The sequence below is a fragment of the Atta colombica genome, unplaced genomic scaffold (genome assembly GCF_001594045.1).
Source record: "Atta colombica isolate Treedump-2 unplaced genomic scaffold, Acol1.0 scaffold198, whole genome shotgun sequence".
In the NCBI taxonomy this organism is placed as follows: Eukaryota; Metazoa; Arthropoda; class Insecta; order Hymenoptera; family Formicidae; genus Atta; species Atta colombica.
Genome location: NW_017259291.1, coordinates 715,772 through 739,095, shown reverse-complemented (window position 1 = coordinate 739,095; position 23,324 = coordinate 715,772). Strand labels below are relative to the sequence as shown.

The following is a 23,324-nucleotide window of genomic DNA, read 5'->3' as shown; positions in this document are numbered from 1 at the left end:
TTATATAACTTCCTATTATATACTAAACTTACCCTTACATACAAAATTTTATTAAAATAAAAATTTGACGCTTCGCATTTCTTGTAAAAATTTATAACGAACACTTGATAATGAAACAAGGGTGCAAGAATTAATTGGCGGAATATAATTAAGCGACATTGTACGGTTGATTGCAAAAAAAAGTACATTTAGGAAATACATCTGAAAATAGTGCGATATTGACGTAAATTGAGTACTATATCGAGTTATTCGAGCAGAGCATATTAATAGACAATAATGATAGGCAGAATTAAACGGAATGTCGTAACACACGCTTGGAAGATATCGATCGCGTCACGTTAAAAAAACCAACGCAAGAATTATAATTATCTATAACGTGGGACGTCGGTTCCCGATGATCAAGGATAATCCTATTTATAATTAATACGAATAGAATGATAGTTTTATTACCCTTCATTTTCGAAAGTCGTACACGAACACCATACAGTTTCATGTCAAAGAAATCAACTACTTGCCCGGATATTTCTGTAAAGAACTATGGCCGCGATATACGACCTACTTTTCTACTGTTTAATTTTCCTCTATATTTAGTATTAATGAAAACAGAGCTTATATTCATGAAGATGCTTTCATTCCTTGATATATTTTTACATTTTCATAAAAAAATGAATATTCTTGTCTCATTTTTTACGTCTACTTGTTTTTACGACCAAACTTTCATCCTTCTTTATATAGATAACATGATATTTAAATTCAGAATTCAAATTATGTCAAATTGGACTTATTTTAGTAATTCCATTTGAGTTATTTTTAATCATTCTTGTAGGTTTATTCCTATTAAATTTGTCATTAATTTAACTAAAACAGAGGTTATTTGTCGTTAATTTAATTAAAAGTTTTAGATAAATTACATTATTTAGTTACATTGTTTTAGTCTAAAACAATGTAACTCAAGAAATGTATTATATTAATTTAACTCAAATTTAATTTAGTAATTATTTAGTGCATATTTAGTTGTGAAACACTGTTATTTTGAAAGCAATTCAGTCACAAGAATGGGTTGATTTGATATGATTGTTTTTTTAATCACATATTTTGTATTAAAATAACATTTTGACTTACTTGGAAGTTACAAATTATAAAATATTATTTAACTTTTAACTTAATGAATAGATTTAAACAAATATTAAATTGAAAAAAAATGGGCAATTAAGAGTCTTAATACGTGGTAATTAGTGCAATTATATTTTCAAGTTACATTTTTTCAACATATATTTCACATCTTACATAATTATAATGACCGAACATGGAGGCGTTTCATGCTATACTCTGTTACTATCCTTGTATGGCTACTTGGTTTATCAAGAATTGTAAATTATGCAAGACTGCTGAAGATGGCTCGAATTGAGCCGAAACGTTCGGTCGTTATAATTATGTAAGATGTGAAATATATGTTGAAAATCGCACTGCGTATTAAGACCATTATTATTATTTAATTGTCCGTTTTTTCAATTTAATATTTGTTTAATATCTGAAGAACTCAACTTTGATTATTTATCCGATTAGTTATCCGAGAAAAAATATTATATAAATAGACATATTTTATATATAATTATAATTTATGTATATAAAATGTCAATTTTTTATATAATTTTATATAATTATATATATTGGGTTGTCCGGAAAGTTCGTGCCGCAAAAGATTTAAATTTAAGAAATGTATACTAAAATTTAAATCTTCTGCGTTTCAATTTTCCTTCAAAATCGACACGAGTTTTCCGGACAACCCAATAATTATACATGAAACATTTTTTTCCCGAATAGAATAGATTTAAATTTGATTCTTTGATATTTAACAGCGTAGACGAATCAGAGACATTAATACATGTTATGATAAAATTACGATATAAGATTAAACGTCCTTTTATATATATGCTAATAATCACAATGCAGACAAGCATCTATATCACGTGATAACCGCGCATATCGGATGTATATGATTATGTGACATGATTAAATATTGTCGATTTTGTCCTATTTTCATCAGAAGGTAATCAATAAATAGACACAACATATTCGTTCGTCCGATATGTATCAGTCAAGTATACTTAATGACATTACTCTCATTTACCGGACATGGTATAATTGAATTGCCCTAAATTCATACTCACGTTGAGGTTTTGCTCACGGAATCCACTCGTAATATATTTCTTCCTTTTAATCAGAACACGTAGATACGTAAAATGTATCCGGAAAGGGTTAATATTAGTATAGTTATTCAATTTCAGTGTAAAAAGTAAAACAGACGAGATCTCCTCTAGCGGAAAATAATTGAACAAATCAAATATTCATGGCGCGTACACGAAGAGGGTTTCCAACGACGATTGGTAACATCGTCCTAAAATACAATATTTCTCCTCACCAAGAATGACGTTGGACCGATATAATTTAGTGCCGTCTCAGGAGAATCATCCACGCGTGACGTCGTGTCCATAATTATTATACAGCTGTGTGCACTCGAATGGGTGATACGAAGGGAACGTATATTCGATTCGGGTCCATCTTCGAGATTCTAGATGTTGAGCTTCGAAAGAGAACGAGGTACCAGATAAAGTCTGTGACGAATGTCAAGGATCAATGGGACCGTTCCGGTGGTGATCGTGGGGGTCTCTCTCTCTCTCTCTTTCGTTGATTTTGCTTCGTTTTATCGAGCTCTGTCGGAGAACACTTTGACGTGCAATAAACGTCCGAGAAAAAAGGAAAGAGAAGCGAACCTCAGATTTCTTGGCCCATTCTTCACGCCCGATATACGATCCCGTTTGGTTTCTTCTCTTTTTCCCGCCGAGAGAGAGAAATAAATCTGTCCGCGCGTCCAGTTGCTAGATGGAAATTTTCGCCAATGTCGACGGTTTCAGATTTAATACCCTGGCGCCGAGAGTCCGTCAGTGGTCCTCATATCTCAAGATGTCCTCATATCTCAAGATGTCATCCATTGGCGACAATTTTACACGCGCTGATTATCTTAGTATCGCGATGTCAAGCGCACCTGGTGAGAAAACTCAATGTATGTTTTAGCATATAATTAATATCATTCGCGATGCGCGAATCAACCGAAATATTCCGACATTATTTTTTGTTTATTTAAAAGTGCAGTGCTGTTGGAACGCTTCTCTGAATATTGCTTGATTGAAATAAATTGGAAGAAAGAATAAAATTGAGATTCTCTCATACGAATAAAATAATATTGATTCTGAGAATTTGAATGCAAGAGAACGAGTCAAGCTCGCAATTTGCGAGATCTGTTTCAAATATGATTGCATATTCAGAGTGGATCTTACAAATTATGCACTTACCTCATTCTTGCCTTCGGCCGGTTTTTTACTATGCAAATGAATCTGGGTCAATTCTAGATTGGTGCTTTCCCGGCAATCCAGGCCCTTTCGGAGAATTATCTTCTCTAATTTCAGCAGAAATCTTGGCAGAAACCACTTTATTTTCGAGGCCAAACCGCTCTTGACTCCGTTTCGGTAACCAAAAGTCAGCAGAGGGGATTAAAGGTATGAAAAAGTACACTTAAGTCGTTTTAACTGTCGTAAGCAGCGTTTATTTCGTTTCTTAATCAAGTCGGAGCAGTTCTTTAAAAAATCATATTCGCGCTTTCGTGATTCGCGGCGAGAACGCGTTTACAATTGTTTATAAAGGGAAAGGAGGAGGGGGGAAGGGGGGGGAATGGGAACTGAATGACGGGACTGGTAAATCTTTACACGTGGGACGAACGCTCGAAAATCGCGTCCTACATTCGTATATATTTTTTTCTTTCCTTATATATATTTATATATGTATAACATGCGGTATTTCCTCACGTGGGAGAAGAGGAACGTGCAACGAGACGTGGCTCGGTTCCTCATCTATCGAAAGAATTCGCTAACCACGAAGAGGATATGCGGTTGTGAGAGGGATGAGGACGGGTGGGAGGAAAGGAACGCAACGAGCATGATTCCTCGCGCAATCATAATTATGCGAATTTTACTCATGTATGTGTATTTATTTATAATATTTATATTCATAATGATGTATGTACGAGTAAGAGATCAAACTTTGCATTGTCGCTTAAATAAAATGAGAAGCCACGTTAATACCCTAAGAACTTATCATAAACTTACGTAAAACCGGAACATAAATGGATGTGTGTGTGTGTGTGTGTGTGTGTGTGTGTGTGTGTGTGTGTGTGTGTTCGTGTGCTCTGTTTTTACCTGCGTATATGTGCACGTGTATGCTTTTAGGTTTGTGACAATGCGCGTTTTTACGAGCGCGTACAAAAGACTAGCCACTGCGAAACATCCGTGAAAAATTTAAGGAAGGAGGGAGTTCGTGTGAAGAGAAAATTAAAAAGTGAGAAAATTATAGAGTTTGTGTGCGGAAATACGACGAGTTCGTAATTTACCCAAGCTCACTTCAAACATGAACTCGTATCTAAAATGCGATTTACATATCATGGATTTTCTCTTCATTCTTGCACCGAATTCTTCGGTAGAATATTCTGTAATAAAAAGAGCAAAAGATTGTGACCGACCGTGAAACGTCGTCGCACATGCATAATGCAGAATAATATTATCAACAAAAATGTAAAATTCGTACACAGTAAGGTACGAAATAAAAAAGGAACGGGCAATGCATAAATGCGAGCGGCAGTAACGTGATATATAAAGTCAAATGTAATGAGAAAAATCGTCTCAACTATCGATCGCTTTCCTCAAATGCCATTAAATGCCTCAAAAATTCGCGGAGAAATGAATTATTAATTTATCCTAGTGGATTCAAGGTACTTTTAAAAATTGCAAGAACGTTAAAAGAATACGCTTCGTAGAGATTATAAATAATATAAAAATACATCCTCTGTGATATCAAATCATAAAATTTGTGAAAAAAATTTTAATTGGAGAAAATATTAATCATATTCTCTCTCTCTTTCTCTCCCTCTAATAAAGTAATTTCATAATAATGAAAATCGACATTAATAACGGTTCGGTACAGAGCGGATTTTCTCTTTTGAATAATGCTAGGATTAATTAATTTATATATTCAAAATCATCGGATGCATCGCAGTGGCGCAAATAAACATAACCTTGTACACAACATTAACAACTTATAAAATATAGGAAAAGTCTTATTGTCGACTAAGTAGAACGATAGCCAAAGACGTATTATCGTAAATTAAAACGAAAAACGCCCTGTTTCAAGGGCATCAAGGGCACGAGAGGTGCGTAGAAAGGATATGCGTGCAAACGAATAATGACCAGTACGTATGCGACGCGCGTACCTGAGAGACAGAGAGCGTGTACGCATTTGTATATACAGGGTGGGCTATCCAGCGTTTGGAATTTCAACTACCGGTTATTTTGAGTTTGAAAGGCGTAATAACATTTATGACGTATCAGAAATTTAGTTTTTTGTTTGACATTTATGAAATGGGTCGCTATGATACGCTTGAACAAAATTGGGAAATATTGAAAACTTACTTCCAAAGTGGTGAGCCTTCAACCCAAACTGTAAGAAATTTACGTGGAAAATTTGGTAGAAAAGAAATGCCTTCAACGCAGTTTGTGGATCAATTTGTGAAGCGAATTCGGCAAACTGGATCCTTATTGGATAAAGCAACTCGTTCACGTGCTCGTCCAATAAGGTCAACCGAAAATATTGCTGCTGTTGCTCAGAGTGTGCTTGAACAATCATCAACATCAACTCGCCATCGTTCTCAAAACTTGAACATTTCACGCACTTCTTTGAAAAGAATTTTGAATAAAGACCTCGGTAAATGACAATGTACTACCTTTCCAATAAAGCCATAAACTTTGAAAAATATTCATGCGTTTTTTTTTTAGAGCCAAATTAAATTCCAAATTTTAAATGGCTCACCCTGTATGTGTGTGTGTGTGTGTATGTGTGAGTGTGTGTATTTTGTTGTACGCGTGTATCTTCAAAACTACATGGAAAGAACCCAAAGTGTCCAGATTCAGCTACAAAAATTTCGATACAAATCTGAAACTATAATAATTACATTATCGAACCATCAAAATAATTATATAGGATGCTTATAGCTGGTTGCTAGGATATTAAAACATTTCGCGATATTGATCGTGATACTAATTAAGCGTCGTATATAATTATTTTGATAGATATAATAATTTTCAAATCTGTATCTAGCTAAATTTTTAAATACTCCAGCAAATCGTTCTTTCCTTGCACGCAGGTAATTGTGGCAGCATTCTTCCATTCGAATTTCATTTTTTCTCGCGAGAGAGCTTATATACAATTGCAGAACTTATCATTGCACGGTAGTCGCATTCACAATGTGACGATATTAATCGGTAACAGAGACGTCTCGCCTTTCTTTGTAATATTTAAAAAAATGCAAAATTATCTCAAAAACTCACCCTCTTATTGGCGATCAAAGTGGAAAATATTTGGCTAGGAACAAACGTAGGCAGACGTAGTTCGCGCAATTAAGATCGTCCTGGAGTTAACTGGGACTATTATGTCGTGACGGGAATCGTATTAACTTTTTCGTGCGCGCACTATGCATTTTATCGGAGATCTCGCAATTTTTACGAGAGCGTATAGGTAACAATATACCATTCAGTCGGGATACATGAAAGCGCGAACAAAAGTGTAAATTTTTGAAATAATGCGGGAAAAGGTATATAACATCTTGATGCAGAATCTATCCAAGTGATAGAGTTAATTAAAAGCGAATTCATCACAAATTTATAAAATGTTTTCTCTTCACAAATAATTCAAGAGTTATACGAAATACAGTAAAAAATAATCTTAGCTTTAAAGTATATCTAAAAGCGACTCGCTTTTTAAAAATAATCGCTTTTGATCTCATTAAAAATTAGACAATATAAAATTTAATAATCTAGCGTTGTATATATGATATGTGAAAAATGATCAGTAATAGATGCGGTTTGCGTTCTAAACCGCGGTAAACTTGCAAGTGATCGATACACACCAAGGGGATAATGCAGGACGTATTAAAATGATATTGATCTGTAATTCCTCATGCTACGACTTACGGATTAAGAGTATAAATCTCGGATCACAATTTGTTATCGCTGCGCGACGATGACTCGCAACTACGTAGCTATCACAATATTCGTCGCGACCGCAATAATTAATTAATACGCATTCCGCTCAGCTTTCCAGAACATTAAAGCTGCGCGTTGCCGGGATTATGCGCTTCGATTATGCTAGGAACAAAGCGACAGTGACATTACACAGTAATTATGCCATGAACTTGTTCCGCGATGTATACACTTTAGCGGTAAAAAGGTGCGATGCGAGCGTAAAGGCTACGAATTGTAAACGAATGTGGGATTGCGTGTGCATATGTGTGTGTGTGTGTGTGTGTGTGTGTGTGTGTATGTGTTTTATGTACATGTTTGTATGTCGCCAAGTTTTTCTCGCAGGCACGTACATACGTAATCTATAATACACTCCGAGAGCTAGGAAACAGTGTCCAACGCAAAATCCATTTTGGTTACGGTAAAAACTTGAGGCTTTGCCAGTCATCAATAATATACACAGTGACCGAGGAACAACGTTCTAGAATGTTTCGTTGGGTATGAAATAAAAGACACTGCGCGGAATCCCGAGCGCATCGACGTCGGTTGACTCTGGTCAACTAATTTTTTTTCTCTTCCTCTACGTTACTTTCTCTATAGCTACAATTACGACCTATAAAAGAGCGAACCAGAGTCAGACTGAACACTCGAAACTTCAGTACTTGAGAGTCAATAATCGATAATAAAAATCTCTATTTCGGATTAAGAAGAGAAGTTTTTCAATTGAGATCCAATCTTTCTATCCAAGCAGAACAAAGTCACGATAACATCAAATGCAGTGAAAATGGCTCCAAAATGATTACATTGGAACCTCGAAATAGCACACAAAATCCCTTTCATAAGCGTTAGACTCTCAATACGATGATCCCGAATTTCATGGTTTAGAAATAAAGTGGGGACAATCTCGTTATTACGTTTAAAGCTCCGAACCGCGCGCTATTACGATGTTCCAGTGTATTAGAAATCACTTTTCGATCAATCACGTTTCATTTTAACATCATTTTGACGTTATCATGACCTGTTGTTCTACTTAGGCAAATCCGATTTCCGAGATTTTTTGCTATAAAAATTTTCAAGCGTTCAGATAGTCTAAAAACCAACCAAGTCGTCGATGCAGTCGGATCTTAAATCTCTTTTACACGTACGATTTTTTCTGCGTGTCACAACACGATGATTGACAGATTTCAGGCACAAGTACAAAACGAATAAATGTTTTCTAAGGTCCACTTCGAATACGATTTCACATTCCAAGTCAGGAATCGACACTTAACGTTAGTCGATTGATAATAATATGATTGTCAACTACTTTATTATTTACAGTCCGCTTGACTCCGTCAAAATTCTGACAGGTATCTCTGGATCGAAATACGAACGAAAGTTATTCATAGATTTAAAAGGTCGTGTTTAGGATTTTAGTTTCACTATAAAATGTACACGTTACAACTATCGTGTTGTGATAAAAATCGAATTGTGTAAACGAGGATGAGCGATACGCGATCGATTGGTCGTTCCCTTTGGTGAAAAGGGTTGCGATGAGGAAATAAATATACAACGAGAAACACGTTGTCCTGGTCGCTAAAAAACAGCATTAATCTACTACAGCTAACCGACTTTGTTCTTCGCACTTTTTCTTATTAACTATATAATCGTTAGGTTTATCTAAGAGCCGGTTTCATCGCTTGACGCTAACCGCGATCGATCCGATTCTCTTTCTCCACATATACAGGGTTTGTTATCATTATCGCGTTATCTATCTCTTATCTATTCTACGAATTATTCTTTTTCTATTTAACAAAGAATGCTTTACCTTGCAATTGAAACTAAATTAAATTCTTGATTATTAAAATACGTACGTAATATTTCTAAAATTTCTTTAAAAAATGTCATTCCTATAAGAGGGTCCCCTGTTATGACTAACTGGTATTATGAATCAGGAAAATCGGAGAATCGAGGCTGAGTCACATCAATACATTTGTGAGAAACCGATTCTAAATTCCCGCTTATCTATATGACTTAATACAGTGGCTTTGTTCTAATCGCTCAAACAAGTACCTCTATCAGCAGCGTTCGTTGTACACCATGCACATGTCGCGGCTGTGCGAATAATCGTGGACACAATTTTTCACACCGCATTTTATCCGAAAAATCTTCTAGAAACATCCGTAGAATATAGAACATCTTTTAAACATTGTTAGGAGATCCTTTGGAGATCTATGCTGTGTGATTTGGTGATTTAAACATTCTTTGACGAATGCTCGTCGTATTTTTGACGACTAGTCTCCACGTCGTGAACCGAGTCGCGATCACGTATGAAAAAATAATCTCAAGATCAGGTCATGCATATTGTCGTGAAAATCCCCGATCCGAAAATTCCGTTGGACGTGCGACTAACCGGTTGACGACCCTCGATCGTTGCTAATCGCTGATCGATCGAACGATTCGCGCGACCGTCCGTTTCGTGAAAGCAATTTTCCACGCAATTTCCCCAGAATAACTCAGCTGCAGATGGCATCCATCGAATAGTGATAGGTTATTACAGAATAACTGGTCGTATTATGGAATAATCCGACACTTCTTAGAACTCGTAAACGAGTCCATTAGACGAGACATTAAACGTAACACTCAGTAATTTGACATAAGTATAATAAGTATAAATTATATGTATATTATACATTTAATGTATATATATATATATACGATTTGCTCTTCGTCATTATAGATTGACTTTAATATCGAATAAGAATGATTCGTATCAAAATATTAAATTAATGCTACACAGAATGTTAAAAATATAAAAACGGCAAGAATTAAGGATAGTTTTAAACATATATACTTAAAAAAAAAATATGGATGTGGATTTAACAACATGGATATTTATATTATTATATAATAACTATTATTATATATTGACATCAACATGGTACAGATTTAATCGTGTATTTAACCGTTAAAAATGTCATGAAATATAATACTTTTAAGTTACAAAAGTTGAATTTAATTTTATGACATTACATTAAATTTAATGTACTTATAATTGAAACATGGATTTGTATAATGTACATGAAATTTAAAGTACTTTTCATAATATTTTATGAAATTTAATGTACATTCCATAAAATTTTATGGATTCGCGTGAAATTTAATGCATATAAACATTAAATTCAAGTTATTCGTAACTTCATTTTTTACAACATTAAATGTTTTTGTTGTTTACCTGTTTGCTGTCTTTTTTTAGCAGTGTTGGTGTGGACAATTGTTAACAATGATTTTTAAATAAATTGATGTTCATATCAACTAACGTAGTGAGAATTATATAAACATGATGTTAAATTCACATCATATTTTTTAGAGTGTAAACATATGAAAAATTGAGACTTTCTCAATTTAAATTTTTTCGAATGGCACAAAAAGCCATTGACACAATTTTCTTGAAACCTAGATTTTTCCTGTGACGATGAGATGCGCATCTTCAGCTTGAAAATAATTTCGCATCATCAAGTGAGAAAGTTTGTAGAGAGAACGAGAATGAAGATTCTACAGAAATTTAATAAACAAATATATAAAATGAGGCTCGAAAGAATCTATCAGTGAAAAATGTAAAAAAAGCCCAGCTCAGAGCCTATATCAGCTGTTTGCACAGATAATTCTTTATTTTCGTATGAATGTTATAAAACAAATTTAATAAATTTAATAATTGAAAGATACTAATTAATTTAAGTATCAAAAGCACTGAACAACAGTGCTTTTCATACTCAAAATAATCAGTTTCAAGTATTAAATTGGCCGGTATTAAATAAGATTTCTGCAAGGGAATGAAATTCAAGCAGGGAAGGTTCGCAAATACAAGATTTTCACGCGATGCGACTCGGCCCTCTCGCTTCCAAGGGGCGACGGTACACGCCGGCAAAGCGCGATTCGTCGCGGATGACGTGATTAAGGGGAGGACTGCACGGGGACGAGTCACGAAGCGAGAGGGAGGTTAACGCGCTCAACGAACTTCGAGGCACCTGTTCGCCACGTATGTGCAGGCGTCATCGTGCGTACGCGCATGCACACGTTGTATGCTAAACGCGCGTCCCTAACGGTTAAGTTTACGAAAAATTCTTAACTATCATACAAACGCTTACGCAATTATATAGTACATGTACATCGTTACGTTAGAAACGTGATACAGTCTCTCGTCGTTTTGTCCCGCGGTCGTGCTCTTTCTCTCCCTTCCTTCCTTTCTCTCGCCTGATTCTCCTCATCCTCTCATTATTATCCGCCACTTTCGCTAAAGGGATAATTATTAATCCTAAATCGATAGCCGGAGTCGATCTTTCCTTTGTTCTCTTATGCGTGTAGCTCGCTCGTCTCTCGCTCACTTCGTGTGGATTCGATGCGTCTAGCACCGATTTCCCATCAAATACATTTCATGCGCTGTTTATGCCTGTGGTTAAGAATTTACCGCGATGATCCGTTTACTCGAGTCGAAGCTTAATCATATTCGATCAGCGAGATCGTCCATGATCTCTCGAATCGCAACGAGCCACGTCGAATATTAAATTCCATATACTGAAATTACATCAGTCGTTTCACGTGTATAATACACGTTTCATTAAATATTCATGTCCGAAATTAATAATGCGTAAACGACGCTATGTGGATCATCGCTACAAATATTAAGCAACTTAATTACATTTATGATAAATACATTACTGGAAATGAATAAATTAAAAATTTGGTTTACCGCAGAAATTTATCTAAAAACGAGCAGATATAATCTAAGTATTTTTTGTTGCATCCAGAATTAAATTTCGCTGACTGTCTAAAGAAAATTTATACGCGTTTCATATTTTTTTTCTCTATAAAAATTAATCGCTCTATTTGAAAACGTTTATATTAAAACCTCATCTTGTCACATAGACATATCCATATACCTTAGCAAACGCACCCACGCACATCGATTTAAAGCGTAAAATCAGTTCCATCTGAATAGATGCTTAGCTAACAATAAGGTGATTAAAAAGAAAATCACGAGCGCCAAAGGACATAATGTTTCTTCTTAGACAATTTATAAATTAAGAACATTGTTCTCGCCAGTTAAAAGGAACAGAATCGTCGCGAATTTCGCGCGTGAGTGCAACAGGCCGCGCACTTTTTAATAAAAGAATTTGCGAAGAAATTTCAGACAACTGCAACGCATCCTCATTCAACAGCTATCTTGAGATTCATGTTTGTTGCATTTGTTATAAACCTAAAGCTGTCATTCACATCTCGACGATATCAGGACATGTATAAACAGTGGGAAAAAGCATCGTTAAAGAGAGTGGAAAGACAAGAAAAAGAGGAAAGGCAAATTATTAATCGTATGTCAACATATCCCAAGGATTTCGAACGGACTAAGTGCGATCCTCGAAATCAGTCGGTGACACATGAATGACAGCAAAATTGCAATGATAACCAAAAGAATGCCGGTTAAAGCAGCAAGGATATAAATAAAGTCAGTACAATCATTGTAAATAGTGATTAACACGTTGAGTGCCACATTGTTATTCTGTTCGGCGTTACTGATTGAATCTCGTTAAGACAATACAAGCCCGCATTATTTACGTCAATTAATCATAATTCTAGCGTACTAAAAAATATTTGAGTTTACCGCTAAATTTATAAGACGCTATTGTCGTAAACATTATGTATATTTAACAAGAATATAATAATATTGAGAGAAAAGTTTTTGGTATTTATGTGAACTATAATTGCATAAAATGCACGCTTAATAAGGGTTAATAATATCTATAGTTATGAAACTGATCAATAATAACTATTTCTGAAGAATGGCTGTGATTGATTAGTTTTCAACTATGAATGTTATTAAATCCGATTTAGGGTGACTGTGTAAATGTAGTTGTTAGAACTTCTATTTTTACAATTATTTTTACTGTCATAATGTTAATAATAATGATTACATTTATATGCTGAAAAGATATATATGGTCGTTTTCGAAAATTATTATAATTTTATATTGTTTGTAAGTTTATGTTATTTTGAATATTCTTAATATAACAATAATTATTTTTAATATAACAATAATAGTTACAAATACCAAAAACTTTCCTCTTCGTAAATAAGAAGTTATATCTTAGAAATTAGAATATACTCTAAAAGTATCTAAAATACACTTTTAGAGTATATTCTAATTGAAGGTGAATTATCACTCTGAAGAGACTTTTTTAGAAACTGGTTCAATTTTCTCATTTTTTAGAGTAAGATTTCATTCTTCAAAGAATTTAGAGAATAAACTTGAGATTGAATAAAATTGTCAATAATTTATTATTACTCATAATAGAGTCGTATGCGTGTAATCTTTGATCGTTCATTATCTTTGAAATTTATACCTTTTATTTTCTTCATCACGAGTCGTAATGTAAGTAACAAATATCTAGGCATTCTTTCGATAAGATACCTCGCCGATTAAAGCGAAGACATTTGTGTACATATAGGATATTCAATTACTGTTATGTATTTTATATATATATATATATATATATAATATGTATTACGCACTTTAAGTGCCTCCGCATTACATAGGGTATAGTCGATGATACGCGGTATCTTTGCACGCAAAATTAGCAAATCGTCAGCTGGCACTCTGCGTGTTAATTCGCGAGAATTATGAGACAAGGAAATGAAGACTAGGTTCGCATAAATAAACCAGCTTGCGAAAAATGAAGCGTGGCACTTACTTAACGAGTTATCGGCAGTGATAGCGATGACCGGTCTCAACAAATCGCTGCTAAAATATTACGATCATTGAAATCGATCGATTTTCCCGATCAATTTCCGGGACATGTGCGACGGATCATGATTATCTTTCTCCAAGTTTTGGACGCCGCAATTGACGCTCTCGTTTTTATCTTTTGATGAGATCAGCATTTTCGCGAACGCACACGTCGCAATACGATTCTTTCGATATCCGCTGTAATTCGTTTTGTTTTGGTCGGATTGAAAATCTGCGAGATAATAAAAATCTACGAAAAATAAAAAATTATACTACCGCACGCTAAAATATGAGTACGTAAAATAATCGGGTGACATTTTCGCGAATTAAGATCGATGGAGGAGAGAGGATAAAAAAAATCAAGCTCCAAACCTACATTAGTGTCACAACTCGTCACAAAGATCATCCTGCGTTTTCCATTACCTGAACCCTACTCGAAGTTCCAGAATTTTCAGCCATGATAAGAATAAACTACAGGTTTCTATGAAGTTGTCAGCAGTTGTCGATTTAGAAAGAGTGAGGTAATTTGAATCATATTGCTCTTTCTGTGTTCAAATTGAAGAGAAATATTGATTCAATTCTTTCTAATGGAGTACAGATGCTAAGATCAGAGAATGTGCAGTCTATACTTATTACGTCTAGGAGTATTCTCATCTGTTCGATTGAAGGAGATCAAGTATCGATTGTAAAAAGATTTCGACTTTTGTATGTAATATATTAATAATACAACACATCAATAATTATACATTAATATTATATTGTAATATATAATATTGTATTATATTAATATACATACATATTAATATAATGTATTATGTTAATGTAATATTAAGATTTAATTATGATTGTGCATTATTCACAAGAATACTTTTTCAAAGAGCGACAAATCTTCGAAGAATAGGACATCGATACTTGTTCCTTGTACATCTTATATTCCTTATACAAAGGAAAAGAAGAGGTCGATATGCGAGCACTTTGTCTACGACGAGATTAAACTATATCGCGCGCTTTACAAACTATTCATTCATCACCTCGATGTAACATAATATACGTGATTTTTACACACATATATAATATATATTTTTTTATCTACATTCGTTAGTATAAATCCCAGTACGCCTAAGTTCCATATCACAAAGACATGCCGTTCGATATCACGATTTTTAATCTGCCGATCGCTCCGATCCCCTCGAGCTTAATTGATTTCGCTGCTGTTCGCTGCTATCATTTGCCGGCTGCATCAACACTCTTTTCATTCTCTTCTCTTTCGTTTTTGATTTCTCATCACGTTTCTCTGCTTCGTCGTTGTCTCGTCACTCATCCACGCTCGGCTCTTACGACTGTCCGCCCCGCGCACATTTTGTTCGGTTCAACTAAATTTAGCGATTTCGCATCGCCAGAGTCATCGGTTGCATTGTTCGCGGACTACATGTTGTCTTGTTTCGAAAGCTGTTCTTGATGAACAGATCGTCCAACGATTATAGTCGACCACAAAGCAAAGCTTGAAATAATTCGGGGAAAATCAGTGACGGTAAAGGGCTACTTAAAGTAGCATCAGTGTTTAGCAACGGATGGTTAGCGAGGAAATGATGTATATTAATGATTAATGATTTCTATATTGCGATCAATAGTATATTTGCACTTGGATAAAATTACACATTAGGAAATCGATTATATCAGCTTGGATCGAGTTCTCTTTTGTCTTTTTTCGTACATACTTTCTCTCGTACAAATAAATAAACATTCGCAAAATTTCTTCCCGATTGCCGAAAAGAATTACTTAGGAAAAAACACGTTTCTGACATGCTTTTAAAATATTCACGGGACAATCGTTACAAAATAATACATTACAATCATTTTCTCCTCAAACATAAAATTAATAATTAATTAAAACATTCTCAACTTATACGATTTATAATGTACAATTCCTAATTTTTAAAACGAATAAAACTATTAATAATTAGAATCGATGATACGAATGTATTTGAGCGGCTTTTATGTAGAAATTATTTACATTATGTACGAAAAGAACGATTTTAATCGTTACCTAAAAGTTCAACTAGATATGTGAAAATAATTTTGTTGGACTATCAAAATAATTATATAGAATATTCAAATAAAAATTGGTTACTAGAATGTCAAAACTTTTTGTAGCATTGCTCATCATATTTGAAATTCCTATGTAATTATTTGGATGGTCCAACAAAATGACTTTCAGATCTGTATCTAGTTAAATATTTATAAATATAGATACTTTAGTAAAATCATTCTTTCCACGTAAACACTATTGTGTTCCTTTCTTTGAAGTTGTAAAAGTCTATTTCTGAGTTTTCCACCATAAAAGTCGTCCATTCATGATCTACGAAGTACCGATAATAATGCGGAACTAAAGCGGTCGCAGGACATACGAGTTGTTCACCGCATGAACACGAAAAATCTCTTTTATTTTCGGACACGGTTCTTTGTCGTGTGTCCTTTAAACCCGACTACAGAGAAGCATAAGATCTGACCGAACGTGCTTTACGGGGAAAAAGGCTTGAAAGACGGATAGTGCGTGAAAAACGCGACTGTCTCGTCTCTCTCAAGTGAGAACCGCGTGGATAGAAAGCCGCTATTGAACACGAGGCATTTTCATCCGCGATAAAATGTACGCAGCACGAATAATAAGCACCGACACAAGAATGCGCGAGGGGGAAATTAACCCAGTTAGCTCAGAAGAAGCCAAGAGAAGTTAACAAACCGGGCGCGATTCTTCTCGTCGTAAATTGCACGTCGCGTTCATCGAATTAAACGCTAGAGCATCGTAAAATAACCGAAGTACAACGCAACTGCCAGATACGATATTTTCTCGGCGTTTCCTCGGTTTACTGCGCTTGCTTTTATAATCAAACTCGTTTCAGAATTGACTGAACTTTGAGTTCGGTTGAAATCGTAATGAGTGTTCATAATTCATCACTAATGGATTCATGTAATGAGCAATTTGATGCAGGGAAGGCAGCTTCCTCTATTCCCCTATAAGAGCCTCATAATTACAATAATACGGAAAAAAGAATAATAAAGTGCATAATTAATTACAACAATTAAAAGTTAGCGTCAAAAGCATAAAAAAATACTTTCGGTTCATTTCAAGAAATTAAAAAAAATATTAAAATAATAATTGCTTTACGTGTCCCGTTCCACTCGATTAAAACAAACATTATATAAATGCATATAGTATAAAAAATTTACAAAACAAAATTACAAAAAAAATTCGTAAAAGCTACAAACTATACAAGATCGCATCGTCATATTTTTACAATGTTCTTCTTCATGAGCGATTCAATTGACTCGATCTACGAACTTTGAAGCTCGAAAACGCTGTCGCGTTTTTGCCAAGTGTGTGCAACAAATCGGACGTATTGATGATGAAAAAATACATTTCAATATTTTCTTTCAATCACAGAGAAACGACAGTGTCTTCAAAATCAGCGCAAATTATTTTATTCAGTCGTATACTTCTTCATCATGCTTATTGTGAGCGAATCGTTATACCTGTGTCGCCATCATCGGCGACATCGCGACACGACGATATATCTGACATGCTACATCATGTATGACCTATCGAACCGTCGCGGTTTCCCCGGGCTTCCCTTGGCACAATGACCTCCAGGTCGCTCGAACTACTCCCGCGCATCGTCGACGGCTCGTAAGAGACGCTCGACATGCATTAATCATGATTCATGAACCGAGACTTATGTGAATGTAAATCAATCGACGATTCCTTTGAGACCAGCTGACTTCTGTTTGCGATTAATCCGACACGGCTTGTCGTCTCATCTCCGATGAAATCGATTGTGTGAAGAAAATATATCGCACCAACGAGGAAGGAAAAGAAAATGATTCATATTATGCATCGCGACAAAGCTGACAGTAATATTTACATACTTTTCTATACTTATCCTTGTCAATCAGTCGATTTGTTACACAGATCTGAAAAATTGGATTTCATGTTTCATCGTTCATCTTGAATAAAATGTAAAGTCCAATTTTACAAAGGGCGAAACACACCGAGCGGTGAATGAGTGGCTCATATAGTCGCGTTGTCGAGTGTCGAGATCGTCCTCACGATTTCCGGCACGTTTCGAAAAGAAAAAAAGGTCCTTTGACTTCATGATTATACGTTCCGCAAAGGACTCGACGACGAGTGTTTTAAGACGCACAATCGCGTGTTAAATCGTTCTATACCTATTTACGCGGATTTCTGATGTTTTGCTAGAGTTCTTAAGGTATTGTCATAGCAGAAAAATTTGCCTCTTATTGAAAAGCCGACCGCATATTTTCACGGCGGAGGCAATGGCAATAGGAATGAATCCCGAAACGAACGGATCAGACAGCAACGCGAGACGATATGTCCGTGGCTGAAGGCTGTATAATTTCGAGGTTTATCGCGCAATCGACCTTGTAGCGCTAGGCTAAGCGTGAAGCATGAATCAGTTATAATTGGTGATAAATTCGCGAAAATAAGCCTTCCTTCGCTCAATCTTTTTTTTTTAAACTCGTACGATTATTCTCGAATAACGTCTTCAATTCCATAGTCCAACGATAACGTTAGACGTTTGCTTTTTAATTTTTAGGAGATGAGCGCTCTACCTTCAACCTACAAAGCGGTGTATTTCATAGAAAATAGATCTCGTCTCTTTTCATCAAATTATAACCAATTCAAGTCTCATCGACAATCAGCCACGGCGACCGTAGAAACGCGACGCGTGAATCACAGCGGTATCCGAGATCGATGATAAGACAGCCAAGCACCCTTTCGACCGCAAGTAACCTTCCTCGATGCCACGTCGAGGTGGCTCAAACGTCGCCCGCACGGCAGGCAGCGAGACACAGCCGAGTTTCACGTTATTAGGTGATCGGAATCGGATCATCCTTATCTTTACGTTATGCGACCGTTTCGTGACGAAACGCTCGTCAGTAGCAATGCCTAGAACGGTAGCGAGCGAGCGAGCGAGCCGAAGGGAGGAGAAAAGGACGACTGGCGTCACGTTTTGACCTATCGTCTCAACTCCTCGAGGATCTCCTGGATCCCCGGCTGGAACGAGAGTACCAACCGGCTGGAGCTGCTCGAGGAGCCATGAGAACCGTAACTATCGTGCGACGCGCCATTGTTATTATGCTGCTGTTGCTGCTGCGTTTGGTGCGTCTGACGAGCGCGTTGCGATTTGGCGGTCGTCGCACCGTCGACAGAATTGAGCGACTGATGGCTGCTACTCTGGTTCGATCGATGACTACTATGCAACTGGGACTCGGACAGACAACCGTAAGACCCGAGTGGATAGGGATCGAAGATCGTCACCTCGCTTGTGCGCTCTCTCTGTTGCTGACGTTCGGTCTTGCTCGTGGAAAGATCGCCGCTCGACGCATTGTTACCGCTCTGCAACTGATTGTTCGTCTTGCTGGAACTCCTGCTACTGACGGAATTGAGCGACTGGTGGCCGCTGCTCAATCCCCCCGTCGTGCTCCAAGTACTGCCGTGCAGTTGGGACGCGCCATACGCTGACGAGTAACCCGCGTAAGCGGATACCACGTCTTCGACCAAACGGTTACCCCTTTGCTGACTTGTCGTCTTATTCGCCGAGATGTCGTCACTAGTGTTATTGCCGCCCTGCAAACTGTTAGTCTTGCTAGAGGAGCTCCTACCGCCACCGCCACCGCCGCCACCAGTCCCGCCAATGGAGTTCAGTGATTGGTGGCCGCTGCTTAATCCCCCCGTTGTGCCCCAAGTACCGCCGTGTAATTGGGACGTATTGTACGAGTAACCCGCATAAGCCGACACCATGTCCTCTACTAAACGGTTCCCTCTCGTCTGACCCGTTGTTTTATTCGTCGAGATGTCGTCGCTGGTGTTATTGCTACTCTGCAGACTGTTAGTCTTGCTGGAACTCCTGCTGCCGGATGCGGATGTTCTCAGAGTGGGACCGCCGCCGGTAGTCGCGGGTTGCGCCGATGTCACCGCCGGTAGTGTATCGTTCTTGTCGCCCGGTGGCCTCGGTAATCGACGGCGTAGCCACGGATGCCTTAACGCTTTGTTCGGTGTCATTCGACATTCCGGTTCCCATACAAGGCAACGTCTGAGAAAGTCTAGGAACAACACATCGTCGCAACCCTTCAGGGCGCGCTCGAGATCGTGCGAGCCCGGTGGGCCGCGCAGCTTCCCTCGTCTCGAGAGACCCCCGCTTAGCACTGTCGTACCGTCCGGCATTGCCGTCGCGGTGCAGTACTTCGGGTAGCCCTTCGAGCTGATGAACTGACGCGACCGTTTCGAGTTTTGCAGCAATCGTTGTGGCGGCATGCCTAGCATTTCGATGATGCACGCCAGCTGGTCTGCCTCGTCTTCGCCTGGTAATAATGGAAAACCGGTGAACAATTCTGCCAGGATGCAGCCGAGGCTCCACATATCGATCGGCATCCCATATCTTGCGCCTAATATCACTTCTGGTGCGCGGTAAAAGCGACTCTGAATGTAAGTGTATACCCGTTGATTCTCGTAGCAACTGGAACCGAAATCTATCACCTGCAACATGCGGAATAAACTTATTAATACAATGAATTAATGCAATTTTGAAATATGATAACATAAAGTAGACGAGTCGCTGATTATCAATTAGCGCAATTCTTAATATTAAATATATAAATCTTGACTTTGAACGTTCCCATTCATAATTTGAGTGGTCTTCATCAGCAATCTTTCCCCCTAACACAACGGTTAGATTATTGCATTACAAAATAATATCTCCAACTCCTTTTTTTCCTCTCAAAAAATTTGAACTGTTAATTGTTGTGAGGTAAATCATATACTCGCAAAGTTAGAAAGCTAGAGTGGCAATGAGAACTCGAGCTAAAATTATATAAATAATAATTAAATTATCATATGTAAATTTGAAAATTAATAATCATCTCATCACAGTCGACGCCTCAACGCTAAACAATAAATATATTGAATGCAACATTTTATGCATTGTTAATAAATTAAAAATTATCGTCAAAATTTTAAAATACTAACTGAGAGAACAATTTGTTTGTGTCTTGTCATTTCGAATCAAAATTACCGTCGTAATTTTGAATAATACGTTAATAATATATGAAAAGAATAATGATTTTATTAAAGTATTTAAACATTAGATAAGTACAGAAATGAAAATAAATAATTCTTGAAAGTCCAACAACTATATCGACACGCAATTATCATTTCTGAAATTAATTCATTTATATGAATAAATATAATAGTTCAACATCTTAATATTCAGACCGTAGTGGCGCTTCGTATTTAAAGTAATATAAATAATCTGTTGAATTATCAAAATAATTATGTAGAGCGCTCAAATTAGTTGCTAAACTTTTGCTAAACTAGTTGCTGTTACTTTTGTATTGCATCGTTCACCTTTAGTTTTCTACATAATTATTTTGATAGTTCAACAAAATTATTCTCAGATTTGTAGCCACCTGAATTTTTAGATATTTTAACGAAATTGTTCTTTTTCTGTGAATTTTTGAAGCGCGCGCGCGATAAATTATTTGGAAATAGAAATTTTGTTTATTGAAAAACAAAACTACTCATTTCAGAAGAAAAAAATTAGAATATTTATTACAAAAAATACGGAATATCTAGAAAAAGAACAATTTTACTGAAATATCTAAAAATTTAATTAGATATCTAATAATAAATTTTAAAATAAAATTTATTTTCAAATCTATGTCCACCTAAATTTTTAAATATACTTTAGCAAAATCTTTTTGTGTAGAATACAATATTCAGAATATTTAGAATATAGAAAATTTGTTGTTGTATAACTCAATTTATCCTAGCCCGACGTATCATCGTAACTATGTACATATCGAGACATATTCATTCGTGAGAATCGATCAAGTTCGTATAAAGCTCAGGTTCGTTAATAATTTCTGCGCGCAAGTGGCAGTAGAGCAGTGACGGCGAAACGGGATGTACTCCAAATACACGCGCATTCGAATATATCTATTTCCAGTTCGTAAATGATGCACGTGGCCCACGTAAAGTAAAGCATGTGTATCGCTTATGGCGCACCTGGCAGCGAACGTGTCGTAATGATGGCCCGATAATTTTACCTCATGTTCGTCGAACGTAATACCATTTCAATCACAACGTGACTCGGTAACTACCGCATGTAGTGAAGCAGCTCGTCCATTTCTCAATGCGATTTCAACACGTTTTTTTGTCATACTTTGTATAAAATAATATTTCTTTATTCCGTATAATAATATTTAAACGATATAATTTTATGTAATAAATATATGTCTTTCTGCGTATTATCAATGCAAAAATTATTTACTAATATAATTTCAGAGAAATGTCAGAGAGTTTCTTAAGGTCCTACACTATCAATAATACTAATCAGTAATATTGAATCAGTAATACTGACAGTATACATCATTTTTAATATTTTCACGATCTTGCATAATCAGTATTATTGACAACATATTTCATTTTATCTATTAAATATCTATAGTGTCGAATTTAATGTAACGATAATTAAATTTGACACTATATCGTGTCAATTTGACACTATATGTCAAATATAATTATTGTTTTTTATATAAAATAACAATATGATTGATTAGGAACAGTGGCGACTCACGTTAAGTTAAATTTAACACTATAGATTTAACAGTGTAGTTTTACGTATATTAGCTTTTGCACTGTGACATACCATGACATGGATCTTAATAAAGTGATATTGGTGCTCGAAAATGAAAATCCAGATCACTGTCAGTTTTACGTCAATCCATCAATATTAACCATATACGATCAGTAATATTGTCAGTATTCGTTAATTCTGTATAGTATTAATCGAGTGAGATAATCTTTTTACTCTAAAAAATATCGATAGATTTAATACCTCTAATGTAGATTAACTCCCATGCAATGTCTATACAATTCTTATTGTGTTAATTGATGTTAACATTACCACCAACATGGTGTGGATTTCAAATCTCTGCAGGTGTTTAATGTTTATATCAACACTATCATGGTATGGATTTAAAATCCATAGTGTTAAATTCACATCATATTGGTGTTAATATTAACATCAACACAATGAGAATTACATAGACACCGCTATTTTTATTTTTGTACAGGATATAAAAACAAAAATATAAATAAAAAAATGTCTATGTCTCTATTTGTATTGCGATACAAAGCGATAATTAACTTTTCGCGCTGTTACGATTTACTCAGTATATTTTCTTCTTTAATTTACGACTTTCTGGAAGTCGTCAGTATTATTACTTTTCTCAATACTTGGGAAAAAATACGACTGGGAAAAGATGTGTAAGACTGATTGCACTAGCAAACGTCGCGGTCGTGCAATTCGATAATCCGTGTCTTCTGGCCTACTTTAATATTTCGGGTAACATCGTCCCTT

The 23,324-nt window shown here is 36.0% G+C and overlaps 1 protein-coding gene across 1 annotated transcript in view; it reads right to left on the bottom strand.

The window, feature by feature from the left end:
* Window positions 1-18,889: 18,889 nt before the first annotated feature.
* LOC108687051 (dual specificity tyrosine-phosphorylation-regulated kinase mbk-2-like) overlaps window positions 18,890-23,324 on the bottom strand; it is a 52,427-nt gene continuing 47,992 nt past the window's right edge. Inside the window, exon 2 of the mRNA XM_018192650.1 lies at window positions 18,890-20,440. Coding sequence (XP_018048139.1) covers window positions 18,920-20,440 — 1,521 coding nt within the window. The 3' untranslated portion in view covers window positions 18,890-18,919. The remainder of the gene's footprint in view (window positions 20,441-23,324) is intronic.